This window comes from Athene cunicularia (assembly GCF_003259725.1).
Source record: "Athene cunicularia isolate RWA chromosome 8 unlocalized genomic scaffold, athCun1 chr8_part1, whole genome shotgun sequence".
Taxonomy (NCBI): Eukaryota; Metazoa; Chordata; class Aves; order Strigiformes; family Strigidae; genus Athene; species Athene cunicularia.
Window position 1 is genome coordinate 28,872,665 of NW_020799109.1, and position 20,157 is coordinate 28,892,821.

General features: G+C 49.5%; 1 protein-coding gene across 1 annotated transcript in view; it reads right to left on the reverse strand.

The window, feature by feature from the left end:
- Positions 1-3,908: 3,908 nt before the first annotated feature.
- The window catches only part of PBX1 (PBX homeobox 1), a 127,605-nt gene continuing 111,356 nt past the window's right edge, over positions 3,909-20,157 (reverse strand). The window contains exons 6-8 of the mRNA XM_026854079.1: positions 15,454-15,566; positions 13,884-13,973; positions 3,909-6,973 (exon numbers count right to left, since the gene is read on the reverse strand). Coding sequence (XP_026709880.1) covers positions 6,881-6,973; positions 13,884-13,973; positions 15,454-15,566 — 296 coding nt within the window. The 3' untranslated portion in view covers positions 3,909-6,880. The remainder of the gene's footprint in view (positions 6,974-13,883; positions 13,974-15,453; positions 15,567-20,157) is intronic.

Sequence of the window (20,157 nt, forward strand, 5' to 3'; positions counted from 1 at the left end):
AGACAAAACCTCCTCCAGCTGCCAGGCAGCTGCAGCCGTGCAGGCAGGGGCCACCTGTCCTGCAAGGGCAGTAGCCGCGGGGGGCCAGGGACTTGCCTCCAAATAAGAAGCTGCCAATAAACCCCTCTTATAATTTGCACCTTTGGAAGGCGACAGCAGCCTTGCGGCCCCACCATTCATTTCCATTTTTAATTAGCTGGGCCCTCCCAGCTGCCCAGCCCTGGGGCCAGCAATGGCTGCAGGCAAACGGGGTTGATTTTAGGGGTGAACAGAGCATTTTTGTGGCCTACAGGATGGGAGACCTGTCAATGAGGTGATGGCATTCATCTTTTTTTTTCTGTTTTTTGCTATGTATTTTTTCTGCTTGGTCTCAGTCCAGCCCTGCCTCCATACAATCAGGACCCACAGCTGTGCCAAGCCAGCACCCATCCATCCGCCCCCTCCTCTGGGCTCCTTCCTCGTCATGGTCCTCCTCTCCTGGCACTGAGCACCCATGTACCACTGTCCCTGGGTTCCTCCTTCTCGTGCATCCCCTGGAGCAGCACTGCCACATTGGCACCTTGAACAGCCAGAGCGCAGAAGGCTGCTGCAATTCCCTTGAAAAGCTATTAAAACTCTACCTCATTAGCAATAATTAAAAGGTGTAGCACACATTCCCAATAGCTCATGCCCATGGGCAGGGTAATTTTGATTTACTTTATTTTAGTATGGTTTGGTTTATTTTCTTCAATGTAATTTAATTTAATTTTTTCTTATTTTATTTTCTAGGCTTATACACCCACCACCATGCCCAAAGGATGGGCAGCCTCCCCCTCCATGCCTTCCCCACGGTGCCAGCAGAAGAGGGACATGGGGATGGCCACCAACCCCCTGCCCACCGAGTAGGGGAGCGGGGGGAGCTGCCTGCATCCAAGGCACAGTAAAATATTTTACTACAAAGCAGAATTACTCCAAAGACTGATGGGCTGACTTGCGAGACCCACTCACATTTATGGAGGTCGTAAGTTATAGACTCCTGGTGAACTGGAGAAAAACATAACCCTCGCCTTTTATAGGCGAAACTTCCTGCCATATATTAAACTCTCCAGCAAACGGACGGGGGCTTTACTGCAAACTATAACTTTAATGCCTCCCAACCCCTCAGTTAGTTTGGAAGGATTATTAATAACCAGGGTGTGCTTGGCCAGCCCTTACAGGCCAGCAGTTTGCCCTGGTGATGTGGTGGCTGGTGGTGGCTCTTGACTGGAGCTGCTGGCATTGGGACAGGTGGGAGTGAGTGGAGTGTGTGGGGGGGAATGACTCCCCAGCCTGGCAGGCAGGGCCTGGGGAGATACTGGCAGCTGCCTGGAGGGAGAAAAAGCTGTAAGTGGCACCTGTGGGACCTGGCACATCCTGGAGCATCGGCACATCATCGATCCACTGGTTTCTGCTCACCAAAAGCCTTTTGAAGCTTTTGTTGTGGGCACCGGTGGGGCCTGGAGCACACCATGTCTTTTTTTCAACTTCTTGCCCGAAAATATTAAAATGTGAAATGGAAAGAGTGCAGGAGCCTGCCCTTGGGGTTTGCTCTTGCCCAGGGCTGAACTTTGTGTCCAAATGTGGCAGGGGAAGAAGAAAAAGCTGTGGAGGCAGTGAAGGGGGAGCAGGTGAAAGTAAGGAAAACACAAACAATCCTGTTTGGTTGAGGTGAATTTGGCTTCTCTCTTAGCCACAAACAGCCATCAAAGGAGGGAGGGTTCTGTACCCAGTGCAGCTCCTTCACCTGCCCCTGAACACTCTGGGAGGCTGCATGTGCCCTTTACCCACCTTAAAATCATCTTTCTTTTGCAGGGCTGGGGGGGAAGACTTAAGCTGGGAGAGGTGCAACATGCTCAGACCCACTCTGGCACCCAAAGGATGTGTTCCAGGGTCCCCCCAGCCCAGAGAGCATCACATCACCTTCTCCCAGAATCACCTCCCACCACCTGACTTTTTGGGGCGATTTTCTCATCGGGGCCCGGTGAGACTTAGCATTTCTCTGTTTGGAGCCAGGATGAACATTTATTAGAATTAAACAGCTGGGAGCAAGATGATATTTAAACTGGTATTAGGAGAGCACCGGTGGAGGGAGATAATTCCTCGGGCGGTCTGGCAGCGTGGCGGCCGGGGGGCTCCTCGGGTCTCCTGCCGGAGAGCGATACAATTAATTTGCAGCCAGAGCTGGAGGCTGGCCTGCGCTGATATTGCCGTGTTATTTAGAAGAGAAAGGTCAGGCTGGAGATTGAATAATCATTGACAAGAAATCCATGGGGGAGCAGGGCAGCAGCTCCAGGCAAGCTCCAGCATCCCTGCGCTGCCTCCTCAGGGGTTTCTGTTTCTTTCCCTATGCTTTGGTCCCCGTGGGGTGTTGGAGGAGTTTGTGTCACGGATCGGGTTTTTTTTTTTTTTTTTTTTTTTTTTAAATATTTGGAATCCATTAGGGAGAGAAAAAAAAAAAGGATGGGGGAAAAAAATAGAAAAGAAAAAGCAACTCAGAACAACTGGATCATCTTTACAAGGGATAGAAAGGGCTTTGCAGGAACAAAAAAAGCAAACCGACAAAACCAACCCCCCCCAGACAATGTCTGATTTACATCATCTTAATAATAACAATAATAATAATAATAATAATAATAATAAAGGTGTATGAAAACAAAGGGACTCCAGGAAACCTTGGTATTAAAAATAACATCCCAAACCCTATTCAGTGATGTGAAAAGCTCATTTTTTTTGGAGAAGGCGGGGGAGCACAGAAACTATTTTAAGAGAAAACTAAAGCGATGCCAACCAGCATCTTCCTTAGTGCTTCTCCTTGAACCTCACCCTGCAGCCACAGAGATTTCAGGATATATTGGGGGCTTTTTGGCTGTGTCCCAGGGGCTGCCACGTCCTGTCCCCTGTCCCCCATCCTTCCTAGTGCCCCTGGCTTGGGGCCAGGCTGTGAGACCCCATCTGCAACAATGTTCATGGTGGAAATGACGTTGATACCTTTTGTGCTCCAAACCCCTCATTTTTGGGTCAAGAGCTGCGGTTGGCCTGATGGGTGTCTCCAAGCCAGGGCTCTTGCAGTGAACCCTCAGGGCAAGGGTGCTGCTGGGATTTGGGGCAGAGCATAAGTGGAAACCCACTGTCTACACATTTTGGGGAGGATTCATGCCCTTTCATCACTTTCACGCAGCTCAGCATCACTCCCCCCCCAGGCATGAAGACCTGCAGGGGCTCTGCACCTGACTCCCTGTCACCCCTCAGCATCTCCTCCCCCAAACCCCTTGGGATTATGTCCCTCTCTGGAGAAGCAGTCCCCTTGCTCAGCCCCAGAGCATCCATCCAAGGATCTTCTCGGGTTGGGTGTCAAAAGGAGTGGAGACCCCCACAGAGAAACACACCCCCACCCCCCCAAACACCACCATTGCTTTTCACATCACTTGGGCTACAGCTCAAAAGCACAGGGGAAGTGGCAAGGCCGTCGTCTCAGGTCAAAATAAACTCAGCATCATCAAAGCTCCCCTCCCCTCCCAAATAATGCCAAAAAATAAAATAAAAGGTAATTTCTGGGTCTCAATGTTAAGAAACTTAAAGTGTTAGACTGTACCTATTAATGCTCACTATTCCAACCATTTTTTTTTCTTTTTAAAGTTTTACAAAATGAATTACCGTCACTTTTTAAACATTGTGTAAGAAGAAATGAGTGTGCACAACTCTACACTTTTCTAGCATTCTTGAACTAATTCACAAATGCGAGAAAATGGAAAGAAAAAAAAAAACCTGTGGGAAAAACAAACAAACAAAAAAAAGAAGATGAATGTAGGTAGTTTGATGTTATAAACTATACAGGAATGAAGCGCTTGTTGCCACAGAAAGAACAGGGATGGGACCTTCCCCCTGTTCAATTTTGCGTGCTAAGAGGGTCATTTTTTATTCTTTTATTATAAACACTATTAAATTCCGACTGCGTTTTTGGTTTTTTTTTCTCCTTTATCTGAATATACAAGAACATTCATTATCAAATGTTCGTCATCATCAATACTACAAAGAACGAGACACAAATCGCAAGAAACAATGGAAAATGTTAATAAAGCTGAAAGAATCGTCGAGTTTTTTTTGTGTTTTTTTGTTTTGTTTTTATTTTTTTTGAGTTTCTGCAGGGTTTTTTGTTTGTTTTTTTTTTGTTTTTTTTGTTTTGTTTTGTTTTTTGGTATCGAAGTCAGGTTTTTCTGGGCAGAAAAAAAGTTTAAAAAAAGAAGAAGAAAAAAACCCACAACACTTGGGGCCAGGGAGGTGGGGGGAAAGGGGAGGAGAAACAAAACCCAAAAATAAAAAAAAAACAAGAAAAAGGCAAGCGAGCAGCTATGCCAATGTGAACCACAGGGACCAACCAGGGAACCCAGGAGGTGATTTGAAAAGTACCGTGGAGGTCGAGTGCACTGCCCGGGCAGGGGGTGCAGGCAGGCAGCAAGTGCAGGCAGGAGGGGCAGCAGTTGCAGGGCAGGGGAAGGCAGCCCTGGCACAGGCTGGCTCCAGTCAGCAGGTGGTTTTGGCTTGTTCCTGGTTGGTTTCCAAGAGGTACCGTGGCATTCCTACAAGCACGGCACTGATGCCGCTCTGGAGAACAGACCTGACCTGGCCCTGTCACCCTGAAATGCTTTGCTGGAAATGGTTAAAAGGCTTCACTGAGGGAGGAGGAGAGCGGGAAAGTGCACTGCTCAGGAAGATGGGCAGCACCTCCCAACCATCCTCACAGAAACGAGCTTCTCAACCTTCTCGTTGTTCTTAACATAATCCCAGATGGGAGGCAGCCCTAGGCCTCGCAAGTCGCATCATGCTCTGCAGCACAGTCCCATCCCCAAGCCTGGATGCAAAAGCAGGAACAGAAAGTGTCTTGCCGTTGGAGACCTAAGAACTAAGCAAGGAGCAGCTTATGCCGTTTCTTGACTACCTTTCACGCCCTACTCTGATCTCACCAGCTCAGAAAATCTACTGGAACTAGGGGGAAGGTCACAAATTCCAGTGTTTTTGGAGCCTTCTGGGCTTGTTCCCCAGGAAAATGCAGGCTTTACCTCCACTTCAGGCAAGTTACGCTGCTGGCATGGTGTTGCAAGGTGACAGCATGTCGGAGGCGTGGGCACGTCCTTTTTCCAGAAAAAGGGTGGAAATTTTTCAGGCAGAGCTTTGAACAGTTCCTGCTTTAATGCTGCTCTGTGCTGGCAGTTCCCATCTCAAGATGTGGGTGGGCATCAACATGAGATGTGGCCAAGAGGTATTCGGATCCATCACAAGGTGCCAACCACACTGGTCTCCATGACACCCAGGGTCTTGCCTTGGGCCTGCTCAGTCTCCTCCCACCCACTGGAAGAACCTGTAGCCAAAAGTACTGCCCCAGCACAAAGATCAGCCTGTTGCCGGGGCAAACTGGTGCCTCCTCACCCTGCTCTTCAACAAAAGCCATGTCCTCCCAGCATCAGCTGTGCCTGAAGGGGTGGTTCATCAGAATGAAGCCTCACCACCCATTACCAGTTCTCCAAAGAGCGGACTGGAAAAGCTGGGCAGGAAATCCCACAAGTTCTTCCACGGCTTGGGATGTCACTGCCCAGAGTAACTCCCAGGATAAAATGAGCAGCTTCAGTGGAAAGACATTCCCAAGCAGGGCACCCACCCATCCTACAGAGCTTTGTCCCCAAGCAAACCTGTCGCATTAACTGTTACCAAAAGCACCCGACACACTCACCCCATCACACCCAGCCTCCAGGATCCTGCTGCCTGTCCCTTGCTGCCTGCCTGTCAGGCCTTCGGGAATGCAGTGGATGCCACTGACTTCTGTGGGCCCTGCCTGCACTGGGGAACCCCATCTCCTCCTCTTCCACAGCACAGCACACTCCCCAAAACCACAAGCCAACACCCTGCAATGCTTTCCTCATCAGAAAAGCTCCACTGCTGGCCTCCCTAGGTGCTGCGAGAAAGTGGGGGTGCCATCAATTGTCAATGCCTGATCCCGTACAACACCCCAGAGGTGCTCAGCGCCTTTGTTATCAGCGATGGGCATTTCTTGTCCATCTCTGCCTCGTTTTCTTCCCTCCTCTCCTTCATTCCAACAGTGGGCAGGGAGGATGGTGGGGTTTCATGGCTCATCCAACTTCAGGATGTGTGGTGGGGCAGAACAGGGACCAGAAAGTGCCAGCGGTTTCCCCAGAGCTGGGAATGGGTCGGTACCTTTTGGAAGCACATTGGCTCCTTCTCCTATGTGCATGGGGGGCTGTGTCCTCCCGCCCCGTCACCAGCAGTGCCCAAGGGCAGCTCACCGAGGCAGGGTTAGGCGCGGGGCGGTGATGCTGGCTGCGGCTGGGGCTGATGGAGATGAGGCGGCAGCGGGGCTGTGTTGGCGGTTCCCTACAGAGAGGTAGCGTCAGAGATGGGGGTGGGCACGGGGGGCTGCCTGCTAGTAAAGGTGCAAGATGTGACTGAGGTACGTTTGTGGCTCCTCAGAAAGATGCCCAGTGTGAGGCCATACACTGCTTTGGGGTTGTTTTATGTGGTGGTGGTTGATTTTTGATTTTCCTCCTTAAAATCCTTCTACCTGTTGACACATCCTTCGGTGGAAAGGGGTGCGGGGAAGGGAGTGGTGTTGTGGTGGTGGCAGGAGGGAGAGAGCGGCTTCTACCCAGAAAAGAAAGGGAAGAGAGTATAAAGAAGTGTCCAGATTGGCTGAAAAAAGCATCCCGACGAAGAGAAGAGAAGAGAAGAGGAGTCTTCTTGTGTGTGCTGATTGGGTTCACCTCCAGTCTGACTGCTGCGGTGTTAGGAGAGGCCCCCTCCCCTCCCGCCCCCGCCGGGGCCGGCTCAGCCAGGGATGCAATTTGCTGGGAGATCAGTTGGAGGTATCAGAGTGAACGCTGCCAGGGCCTTCTGTGGGGGAGGTCACCGATGACGGGGTAGTAGCATCTTGCCAACCTCCATTAGCCTGCGGGAAGGGAGACAGAGATGTCAGTCACTTAACAGCAACCCAGACCTACCCAAGTCACCTATCTGCTTCAGACCCTCCTGCTTCTCCCTTGGCAGTGGCCTATGTAGGAAGCAAAGATATACCCTCTGGCTTTCCCATCCCACCACAGACCACAGGGATCACCCATCAGTAGGATGAGGCCAGAAACAATTCTGTCAACAATAGTGGTTTTGATAAATACCAAGTGCTCATGGAAATTCTATCCCTTAAAAAAAACATATTTCTGCAGAAACCTTGAGCTCTGGTTGTTTAGGTTTTTTTACCCCTAAATAGGACCCTTCCCCATATGGAAGGAGGAAAATAGCACACCTCACTCCAGAAACCCCATCCTGGCCTATTATCTGGACCCAGGTGCTACAAACACACAGAACAAGCAATGGGTCCCAAGGGATGGCTGAGCCGTGCTGTGTCCTCAAGCACTGTTCCCTGTCCCCCCTCGCTGCCTTTCTGGGCACCCCTCCTGCTGCATGGTCCCTGTGCAGGGGGAAGCCATCAGCACCAAGACTTGTATGGAAGACATGTTGCACAAACACTTCTCCAGCCACCATAAAAGGCTGCGTTCGGGGATTTGGGCCACCTCTCTACTCCCAGTGCAAGAGCCTTCCTCTTCTCACTTTGCAGTAAACCCACAAATTTCTGCTGCCCTGGGGCTAGTCCTTCATGCTCCCTGTCATCCCTTCTTGAGGGACCCCAGGCCACAGCACAGCAGAGGTGCAACCACTGTATCCCATCCGAGGGTTTGTACAGCAAAGCGTGGTGGACAACTTGCTTCTTCTCCTAAAAACAAGACACAGAGCCAAATACTCCAGCCTCTCAAGAGCAGAACTACCAGAGGGCCCGGCTAATGCAGGCAGGAGCCGGCAGCGGACAGAAGCTGTCCCTCCATGGCTGCCACCCCCTTCGGAGAGGAGCAGATGTTGCACCCAACTTTTTCTGCTCACTCTGACATTGATTCAGTGCTCATCTAATTAATCCTTCCCAATCACTGGCCAAGCTCAAATAACAGTTGCAGTCCTGCTTTAGACGTGCCTGGGCTACTTGGCCCTCTCTGGCTGCCTGTCCCACTGCCTCCATGATTGGCCCCAACAGCCGGGACCCTGTGGACTCTTGAAGTGGGGTAAGGGTAGGAAAAGCCTCATTTTCCCGAGGTGCTCAGGAGCCAGCCACCTGGGACTCACTGGCAGGTTGTCGTCCATGCTGCTGACCTGCTTCCGCCTACCCCAGAGGCAGCTGAGATGGGAGCAAAGAGCTGACCATGGGCAAGCCATGAGAACCCACATTTTGAGGGATGAAATCACCTCACAGCAGGACATGCAGAAAGGACAGGCCTGCACACACACAACAGGCTTGTGTGTTCTATGCGCCTGTATGTTTGCACACTCCCTTGCGAAAGGGTTCAGGCAACAGCAAGGAAGACAGAACTCGCAACCTGAGCTTGCCGGCAGGTTAGCAAACCCTGCTCCACTTCACCTTGGGTGCAAGCATGAAACCAGACTATGGACAAACATTACCAGCCCTGCCATGCCCACCACTCCCACCAGCTTCCATCCGCAGCTGGGTCCGACCCACCGTCCCTGCCCTCCCTGAGACGCAATAGCCACACTTACATGTCTTGGACTGCTGCAAGAGGCAGCAATTACTGTAGATTATCAGCCCGACAATGACAGGCCGCATAAAGAGAGACACAGAGCCAACTCCACCGCCCTGAGACTGGCATATTCAAGTACACTTAGGACATTAATAGCAATTTACGTGCCATCAGTGAGAGAGAACCACAATAGCTGTGCTGGCAGCCTCTTATTACCAAGCCTGTTATTTGTTGGAGTTACAAGCTATAATCACAACAGAAACTTTCAAAACCCTTATCTTCTGTGACGCACCAAATCTATTTCAGAGCCGTAATTGCTATGTCACTGGAGAGTTTGCTGCTTAATGCACTCAGATGCCATTTAGTGTTTGCAGGGTCATTACAGTGAGCAGGAGGGGGGAGAGCGGAGGGGGTCGCATGGAGCAGGGCTCCATCCCTATTGTGCTCAACTATTTTTAGCGAGGCTTTTGCATGCCAGCCATGGTTGGAAGGAGCGAGAGGGAGAGCATCTTGCAGACAGCAAGCACCATACACCCTGCGCTGAAAAATGTTGGGGAGCCCTATGGTACTCAAGACTGGGAATCAGCTTTCCTGTGTTGCAGGAGTTTGTGCTGCTGATGACCACCTTGGTCAAATCCAGTGAGAAGCCAAGAGGCTGTTGGGGAGAGGCTGGATCAGGGCACCCTCTACAGACCCCACACCCTCCTGCTTCCTCAGCCTGGGAAGGCCCCAAGTGATGGAAAGAGGCCCCAAGGTTGGCTATGACTTTATCATTTTGATGCCATCCTTTGGTATGGACAAGGCCTTGGTGAGAAGCCAAATCCTTCCCCAGGCAGAGGGCACATGGGCATCATCCATACTCATTCCTTCATTGCTGGAGTTCACTTCAATGATGCACAGGCCAAGCCATGTGCAGGATGCATCCAGTTCCACCCAGCTAGCCCTGTCTCCTTCCGAAGCAAGGAGACCCCTTGGGATCTGACTGTAGTAAATCCCTTGGCATTGCTCTCAAAGACAAGGGAGTCTTCGGGGAAGACTGCTGCTCCTCGCAGGCCCTCTGAGGAACCTCTACACATAGCTGTGACTTCATCAGGAGAGGCAGAAGCCAAAGACAAGAGCAATGGTCTCCAGGAAATCTCTTCATACGTCATCTTCTGGTGCCAGTACACAGGCAAGGCCTTGGTGACTGTCCAAGTGGTGAAGCTCCAGTGATGGATTGCTGAAACAACTGAGTTTGGTGCCCATTTCCACAGGTCTCACAGCATTTTTGTCACCTCCAGCGAGTCTGGTTGGCTCTCTGCCCAGGCCTCCTACATGGGGCTGGGAGATAACTTTCTGCCAATTTTTAAAGGCTCCTTCTGCTTCGCACAGAGGCTGTCTTGATGTCCCATCTTCCATAACTAAATCCTTGTCCCACCATCGACAGGGAAGGGTGTCAGGTCAGCATACAAACACACCAGATACTGCCAAGTCTGACACATGGGTAGTAGCTTTGAAGAGGTTTCAGACCTCTTGAGTTATTAAGAGCTTGTAGCAGGGTCTCCTTATGATACACACTGAAGCTCTTACTAGACACTAGAGAACCCAGCCTTATCTGGCCATCACTTTTCATGGGTCACAGTGACAGCCTTCAGGACACACCAAGGCATCCCTGATGGATGGAGCTTGGGCACTGAAGCCCTGCTAGACCAACTTCCATATCCCAGCTTGTGATCACGATCATGAACCGCAGCTTGATCGTAACGGTGAACCACAGCTTGCTGAGGAACAGGGCAGCAACTTTCTTTTCAAGCCTCAAATTCTTAAGAGATAAGGGTCTCCAGCACAAGCAAGCGGGTCTCACTTCCTACAGGTATCAGTGCCCAGTGATCCTCACCAACAAGAGTGGATGCAAAACTCAACAGCACACCCTGCCACTGACCATGGCCATCACGGTTACACACACTGTTCTGTGAATAGGCACAGCTCTGTGCAACAGCGGTTTTAAATAAAAAACTTACACTCTCATAAACTTTAAAAATAGCCTCTCATTTTAGGCTTTTAAATGACCTATAAATTAAATTAAATTAAGTCCAAAAAAGAAATTTCTGAAATGGTTTTTCTTTAAGATGACTACAGCTCATTCATTCATTAGCAGACGGGGGAACTAAAACACTTTGTGGATTTATGGCCACGGGGCAGCAGCAGAAAGGGCAGTGTTTTGGGTTGGGACCCTCCAGAGGATTATGGCAACAAGATCCAACTTCTACTGGAACCCACCAGAACCTGGATATCTAAATGCTTTGAAACCCCTAGCCTCAGGGACCTCTGGCTGAGTATACATGTGGATCCCCACAGACAAGCACTGTCCAGAGGGACCAAGACACTGAACACCTCTCACTTAATGGTGCAAACCCCCTCAAGCTCAAAGCCTGCAAAAAGGGCAGGCTCAGACCCCAACCATCCCCTCCTTTCAGGTGGAGGGGGTCCTTCCTTCCTCTCAGTGCTACCCAAAGACAAGTATCCTCAAGACGGCTCCTGTCTCTACCACCCTTCCATCAGCATGACCATCCCTGTCCCTTACTGGGACCGGTGCTGCCTAATGCCATCTCCACCTGCAGAGGAGAAGGTGGCTGTTCTTGCTCTGCCTCAGCCATCACTGTGGGTTACAGAGATTGTGATGGCTGGGACATCGCCCATTATCCTGCTAACGATGCAGAACCGACTCCAGCCCTTTTCGCCCATGGAGAGGTCTGTCAGCTGTTGAGTAGCAGAGCCACAGAAGGGAATGGGACTTTGGGTAGATTCTTATCCTCAGCTGTCATGACTTAAGACGCATTTAAAAATTCATCCTCCATCAAGGAAAGCAAACCCTGAGCGTTGTCTCTCCTGCCAAGGTTTGCAGCTGTGGAGCTGGGCAACCTGCCGCTGACTTCTCAGCCCTGATGGGCTCCGGGGATGACTTAACCTCAGCCCCGTGCAGACATCGTTGTGACAGGGCTCTTGACTAGGTTTCGGCTCATCTCCTTCCAGCAGCTCATGGGGATGCTCGGGTGACATGGGGATGGCAGCTTTCTGTGTCACTAGCAGCATTCCTCCATGTCCTGCTGCCCTTCCTTGGCATTAAAGGGTTCAGGGGAGAGGCAGGGAAGCCCGGCATCCTGCCTGCACTGAGCAGTTCCCCAGGATCTTGCCCAGTGCTTCCCAGGGAGCAGCCACACTCCAGGAGTGGACAAACTGAGGTCCATCAAGTGACCTAGCTGGAAGGGTAAGACAGTAAGTAAAAGATACAGGCAGGAGCATGCTTGGGATATGGAGGGAGCAAAATATTTGGGGACAGGGAGGCAATCCAGAAGATTCCTAAACTATCCGCTCAGCTCTGGACTCCCTGCCTTGCTCCCAATGCCTACCATAGCTTTATGGGTAAATGAGGCATCACTCCCAAATGTGGGTGGTCCCTTTGCCCACTTGCCACCCTGCCCCTCTCTGAACAACATCCAATTTGGGCCAATCTGGGTTCCTGCCCTCCCTGAACACCAGCCTGAGGAGCCGTGAGATGCCCCCATGCCAGATCCCTGTTTGGGAAAAGCAGTGGGGACCACTGAGTCCGTGCCACTCCTCAGCTCACCAATTCCCAGCACTGCTTGTGTAACAGCCAGAAACACCAGCCCATTTCTCCTTGTCCTATTCAGTTTTTGAGTTTTCACTACCTCTTCCTTCTCCTCTCCCCCATCATTCCCTCTTTGTCTCATAATCCCCAGCAGCAACCCTCCCCCCCAAATTTTGGCTTAACCCAGCCCACTGTTATTTTCCAAGGCAACTGCAACCATAATCAGCTCAGCCTCTTTCCTTGGGGGTATTTTAATTTATACAAAAGTATCATCTCTTATCATGATCAGCCTGCGATTCATTTACTCTCAAAGTATTAAAAAGCCAGAAAGGGAATAAATTCAGCGCACAGAGAAATTAATGCGGAACGATAGGCTCTTTCATGTGGCATTTCCAAGCGCCGTTTTTGCAATGGGCTTATGTAATGAGACATAATTATCTGCACATGTTCAATTACATTACTTCACAAATCTTCCCTGCCTCTGCCTCCTGACGTCAAGCCGCCCGCTAAGCACCGGTGCTCGCAGGAGAGGGGAGTGCAGCTCCCCATCCACCGCACCCCTCTCTCTGCACCCTCTTCCTGTGCCAGCAATGGCCACTTGCACGCAGATAGCCCGAAGATGGTCACATGCAAGGTGACAAATTGCACAAGCCTTGGCTGGGAGGGTGATGGGACTGGACGGTGCACCTTGTTGGGGTGCTTGGCCACAGGACCACCATCCCACCCGAGGGACCACCACCTTCCTGTCCAGACAGAGACCACCCCACCTCAACCTTCCGCCTGCTTGATGGGGACCACGGCAGTCAGCCATGTCCAGCGCCAGCTGCCCTCTCATTCGTGCCATTCCAGATGTCACCGCCACCACCTACTCAGTGCTCACAGCCTCCTTTTCCAGGCTGCCCTCTTCTCCCAGCTTGCTGTCACCGCCGCTGAGATGGCGGACAATTGATCTGAGAAATGAAGTTGGATTGCTGTCCCGAATCTACACTGGGTTCTCCTTGTGTGTGTCTGATCGATTTCCCCCTGTGTGACACAGCTTGTCGCTATGAATTTTCATGCTAGTCAGAACCCGCCAGCACACCCAAGAACAAGGAGAAGATGCTCTGGAGACCGCCCTCCCCCTCACATCCTCCCCCAGTCTGGTTGGGTGAGGTTTTCTTGGGTTGATGTTAGTTGGCTTTGTTTTTTTTTTTTTTCTCCTTTTATTTGCAATTGTTATTGCTGCCAACCCCATTGCCACTGTGTTTTCATATGCCGGCCAGGGATGGGTTATTTTTAGATGGTTGCTCCAGGATGGTGCCATTGGCCTCCGTGTGGAGCCACCTCTGGACCGGGGCATTCGTGGTGACATTCCCCACTGCGGTTATGCGAGGTGTCACCTGTTTAGCAGCTCCTCTTGGCCGAGCGCTTGTGGCCGCAGGTGCCGGGCAAACGCTGATCGGCTCTGACAGTCCTAGACGCCAGCTGCCTGCACAAAGCCTGCCCGGTCACCACTTTTTTTGTGGGCAAAGCTCTGCCGTTGGCGTGACTGATACAGAAGCAATAAACTAGGTGACCGTAAAAGCAAAGACAAGTCCTACTAAGTGGCATTCTGAGCCCTATGGCTTTGAAATAATTGGTAGTGAGAGAACAAAAATAAAATAAAAAAAAACAAACAAAACCAAGAACCCAAGCCTATTTTTTTTTCTTACACTGATGCCCTGCGGACTATACATCTGACTTGCTGCGAGTCCGTCACTGTATCCTCCTGTCTGGCTGATAACATGGCGAAGGGTATCCACCTAAACAGACCAACGATAACAAAGACATAAATTAGAGTGAATGAAAGGTTAGTGGGCAAAGACACTTTGGTTCATCTTTGGCAATATAAAAACAAACAAACAGTGATAATAATAATAAAAATAAAGGTACATATTTAAAGAAGTGTAAAAGAGAACCATAGCTGGTCTTGTGGCGAGAGCTGAGCCAGAGGACTCCTCCTGCCTCCCTCACCACCCCCGACCTGCTCCAGCAGCCCCATCATGTTCTCTTTAGCCCCAAGTCTTTCAATAAAAAGAGCAGAGGGGGACAACAGCATGGCAAGCGTAGGGTGGGACCTCCTGGAGCACACTGCTGCAGCCAGCTCCATCACTGATGCTCAAGGACCCACATTCCTACCCCTACCCCCTTCCACCCTTCGGCCCCAAGCACTGGAAGGCTCATGGCAGTGGAAAGAGATCCTGAGAGTCTGTTGAGCACCTTCATTTCAGAGGGCCCAAAAGGGAAATATACCTACCATGGCAAAGGCACCAGCAGCTCTCCTCCAGACGCCCCATTCCTCTCCCTCCACACCCCCAGCCCAGCCCTGGCAGGGGCACGTGTGGCAGGCACGTCTTGGTGCCCATGGATGGCACACTTGCTCTGCATCCAGCATGGCCAGGGGAGCAGCTTTAGAGAGCTCTCCTTGCCCGGTGCAGAAGTGTCAGAGTGGCTGTCGTCTCTCAACACAGTCTGGAGCCTTAGATGCCAGAGAGTGGATTCATGGCACATCTGAATATTGGATGGGAGGTGCGAGACCTTAGTGAATTCCTGGCTATTTTAAAGTATTTCTTTTTGCCCAAAGCATGGGTTGACGTTTCAGTGATGCTGCTAAAAACTCCCTCGCTCTGTCTTACTGGTGTGTACATGGGTGTGTGAGTGTCTATGCTTTGGGGAGGTGGGGAGATGGTGAAGGGTGGCTTTTAATTTTAAAAAAATATAATAAAAATCTAGCTGTGTATTTGAACATTTCTTGCCTTTCAGCAGACACCTGGTTTGGCATCAAAGGAGTAAGTGGAAGCCTTGTAAAACGAGACACCAGTCCAAACATCTGGCCCCTTCCCTTGGAAGAATAAAGCAAAGCAGAACCTAAACCTCAGCTGATTCAGTTTGAGTTTGTGCCTGTTCTCCTAAACCTCCTCTCCTCCTAGTACAACTATCAAGCCAGAGCCAAATGCATTCACAAAGTGTGGGCAAGTCTCCTCAAGACCATGGTTGTTGGTTTGGTTGGGTGTTTGGTTTTGGTTTCTTTTGGATTTATTTTTTTTGGTGGTTGTTGCTGTTGCTTTTTTTTGGTTGGTTGGTTGGTTTTTCAGTTTAGTTTGCCTTTTTTTTAAGTGTTGGTTGGTTTGTTTGTGCTGGTTGAGATTTGCTCTTTTCAGACGGGAGGGAGAAGTGCCAATACAATCAAAGGCTCCTCCAACACTAATGCATTCACTGGCAGTACATCGGATGGGTCCCTACCTGTGACTGCACGTTGGCTCCAACCTGGGCCCCTTGGTAAGAATCCCCATTGAGAGACTGCACGCTCATGAACAAATCTCCAGAGTTTGACATGTTAAAAGAACTGGAAGAACCTGGAAAGGAAAGAGTGAGGCACCTGAATCACAGAAAGGAAAAAGATCCACCCCATGACTCTCAGCCAAGACGAAGGAACAACATGCAAAGCAACCACAAAAACAAAACACACAGTCAGGTTAGTAGTATGAAGAACAGAGCAAGCGAAAAAAAAGGATGCACTCTTGAGGTTATTCAAAGCCACATGTTGTTACAGCTCAATGCCAAGAACATTCTTCAACAGCTCCTCAGCTGGAGGAAGGATTTTTCATGCTTTCAATTGAAACAAACAAAAGCCAGCCTGGAAGACACGGACAGCCCTCTCCCTTAATTTCAGGGCATCAAAATCCTTCAGGCAGCTTTAAAAATCTTGGTTGTTGGAGGTGTCCATCTGGCAGACTGCACTGGAGAACAGAATTACCCAGACAAGCTTTGCTGTCAAGAGCGGAAAACTTTTTAGCAGGGCTACTGCTGTTTCTGAGAAGCTCAGATCAGGGTGTGTAAGTCTACACTGTGCTACTCTCTGCAGGGTGAGCACCTCCAGACACCATCCTGTTCCACGGCCAGGGCTCCCACTGAGCCACAGGGAGCTCTGCGAGGGAACGGTGCATGGGGTTTGCCAGCAGGACATCAGGAACCCATCACTGGTGGGAACTGCAGCACACCAGGAGGGAAGGCTTGCAAAAATGTGAAGGCACAGGGCTAGACTCCCAGTATCCACCATGTTGGCAAGTGTCTTTCATTGTGATGGGACAAGATAGGATAGAAGGTTATCACAGCCCTCCTCAGCCAGCTGCCCCAGAAGAACAAGCTCTGTAAGCATGTTCCCCACTGCATGCACCAGTCACCAATGTTACACTAAAAAATTATAACAGTGAAGACAACTGGGTGGGATCAGGAGGAAAAAATAAAACACAAATGAAAAGAAAAAAAAAAAATCCCGCCTTTGCAGAAACAAGGTTTTCTGCTTCCAGCTTTGAGATATCTGAGCACCTCCTCAACTACTGAACAGGAGAAACAAACCCATCATGTAACTGGAAGGCGGGGAAGGAGGGAAGGGGGTTAAAAATAAATAAAAAGGTTTTATGGGATTATTTCAGAACTTATCGTGCAGATCAGCGCGTTAAGTGTGAGACAGCTCAACGTGCAAGGTTTGGTTATATACATGACGTTAGCTTTGGAAAGGAGAGACTTCAGGGGCCCAGGTCAGCTACGCTTTCAGCTCCAACCCTAAATATGCTCTCATCATCTCCACTGCCACTTCCAACTTGGAAGACTGGCAACCACAGTCCTGGTGGAATTGCCCAACTATGGCTCATGCGTGCACTCTGAGAAACACCTGGCAATCCCCCCTCCCTTTGCTGGAAAGGGAAGAAACACTTGGGAGACTCCAGCTCTTTCCCTGGAGGTGGACCAGGAAGGCTCCTCTGAAGGAAGCCACCTCCAAGAAAGGTCAAGGAGCAGGTGGGAGGTCTATGCTAGAGACTTCATGTTATCTAAACTCTCTGCTGTTTTCTTTGCAACTGGCTCTTCTGTCAGGTGCTGGCAATTCTCAGAATTGAAGAAAAGCAAAAACATCACTGCTAGATACAATGCCCAAGACAGTCAAGAGAAAGACTCATCTTGAGCACAGCGAGTCTTGCATCCGGACCCTCCCACTGGTGCCTGAAAAGAGTAGAGCCAGGAATAGCTCATTGTCTGTGCTCAATGTCAACCCTGCCCAACCCGTTCCAGAGAGCAATCCCCCAGTGCTCTGTAAAATAACCAGGACTAGTCAGAAGGCAGCTGTAAGCATCAGCTCCTCTGCTTGGATGGCAAAGGACTCCCGTCACTTCCCAACCTCTCAGGTTACTTGCTTTTTTAAAGACAAAAAACCTAGGGAAATAAGCTGACAGACTGAGGATAGCCTACCCTGACACTGCTCAAGCCTACCCCTGACACTGCTCAACTTTAAGCATGAAGATGGGCACTTTTCACATCCACAAAGGTGCTTCCTAACTGGTTTTCTGAATGATCACTTTGACCACCAACATAAAAGCACAGGGCAGTAATGTGGCTTTGTACTCCTGCAGTGCCTGAGAACCAAAGGACTTTGCAGCTACCGCTCACAAGAAGAGAATATTCTCCTATTCTTTAAGGGTGAGCAGAAACCTTTGAGATCACACAAATAATCAGTGACAGATCTAGGAAGAGGACTCGGGAATCCCTGAGCACCTGACAGGGCACCGCTATTGCTCTACCCCCAGCAGAGCAATATTTCATCCCACCTTCCCCTACCAAAAGAAAATTATAACAATAATAAGAAATAAAAATGCCATAAACTTAACTGATATTTTATTGAAACTTAACAAACCTGACCGTAAAATTGAAACTGGGAGGGAGGAAATAAAAATAAACAAACAGCCACAACTGTAGTTCTGGAGTGCTGGTGTCTTGGAAATCATGAGGAGCACTGGAGATGTCACTTACAAGATATACACTGCTATTGGCAACAGGGTATTTTTACAATATATGTGCATATCTAAACGGTAAATATGTCATGCTGCTGATGTGGATGCAAAGATAAATATGCGCATACCAATGGAACCGCATGTATGGATGCATTTTTATCAGAGCTGTAATTGCAGAAAGCCCTTTGCGCTGCTGCTCTGCTGCTTCAGCACTCCTCTGTCTATGTACTAGGCATGTATGAAAATTACGATGGCCCAAAGTCTCAGAGACACGGCTAAGAGGGGATGATACACTGGGGTGGGAGAAGAGGCACAAATGTGAAGAGCCCAGAAAATTAAGACTCTTGTATTCTCCATGGAGACAAGATCCAGGAATGCAAGTCAAATCCTTCCACTAGAGGACACTCCATCATAAATCTAATATGTCCCTCTGAAAGGCTCCATTGTGAACACTCCAAAGGTCTTCAGTGGTCATAATTTGATCTGGGGCTCCTCAAGAACTGAGAGGTAACAACCACCTTTGAGCTTGTGAACCCAGGAGGAAAGGGCTCTGACCATGGAAGTCCCGTGATGCTACTGTGTGTAGACACAAAAAAAACCCAAACCACCAGAAAAACTAACACTTTTCATGACTTGCAGCAGTATGGAACAGTGGTTCGTCTTCAGCATCCAGATCTCTTACCAAACGCAAGACCTATCAACACTATTCCTTGGTGGTGAATTTCTATCAGGTCATCACCAGATTCAGAAACAGTGCTGGAAATGTTTAAACAAGCTATGGCAGTCTGATCTTGACACTGGGTGAAAGCCTACATGATAACAATGCCTGCAAAGAGATCTTTTCCACCCCTAACACTTCTGATGAGCAAAACCCACTTCAAGTTTGCCTCCAATTCAAAAATTTTCACAAACTTGACTGCTGCTATTTCTTGCACCACTTCTCCAGCTCTTCAGAGATCTTACTCTCCAGCCTCTCCGATGTCTTCTCTAACATTTTGACAGTCTCAACTTCCACCTTAAATTTTCCAGGACCTATAACAAGTCCTTTCAAGTATGTGAGAATTCAAATGGCATCAATAATACACAAACACGGTAATGATGTTGATTGGAGCTGAAATCAAGCCATCCTCCTACCACCTATGAGACAGAGATCCAGCACACCGAACCACTGAAGTCGACTCCTAGTTGAAGTCAATGGCAATGACATATATGCACTGAGAGCAGAGAACTTACCCGCTCTGTAACTTTTCATTGTGTTTCTACCATGGCCAAAGATGAGGGAAGAACTTGATGTAGGTCCTCAGCTGGACAAAGCCACCGAGTTTGACAGCAGGTCTAAAAGCCTGGGATGACCCAGCAGGACATTTGTTCTTTTTCATTTGTCAACCAATACTCAAGACAATGACACCACGACCACAACAGCCTCTCTGCTGAATGAAGCTGGGTCCTCTCTAGTGCTGCACTCTGCACAAGTGATTGCCACAAATGGAGGAAGGTAGAGAAGGTAACATACAGTAATCAGATCTGTGCCTGATGAAGTACACTTCCAGACAGCACGTATTCCCTCCATCAGCAGCTTTGCCAGAAGATTTTTACACAACAAAAGGGTGAGCAGGAAAACAATAATTCAGGACAATTTTGACTGCTCTGCATGGAAGACTTCACTGGATGTCATCACCTGTGTGTGGCCCTTGAGGACTCTGGTAGGCAAAAGGGTCTGCCCACACAAAACAGCTTTCATCTGCCATGTGGTTTTTGTGCTGAGATTGTCCAGGCAATCAAAGTGAGGATGGGGAGTTGTTAGCCCAAATGAGCCAGACATCTCAGCTTATTTGAACATCTGGCTGATAAAGTCCAACTGTGCGTATTCAGGATGAAAAGGTGTTTGACATTCAGGCCTGGGTGACTGAGGATGGGGGACCCTGCTTTGAACGTGCCAGATGGTTAGACAGATGCAATCCTTGCCCTTGTCAATGTGTGGCCAATCTCTTTGACTGACTGTAGCCATTCACCAATCTCCAGTAACATGGGCATCAATGCAGAGAACAGATGGGCCCGCGTAGCCACAGCAGAAATGAATTTAGTTCCTGTCCCAGGTCCCATCACATCCAGTTCCACCTCCTCTTCCAACATCATGGCCCTCCAGGGACTATAATGCTGG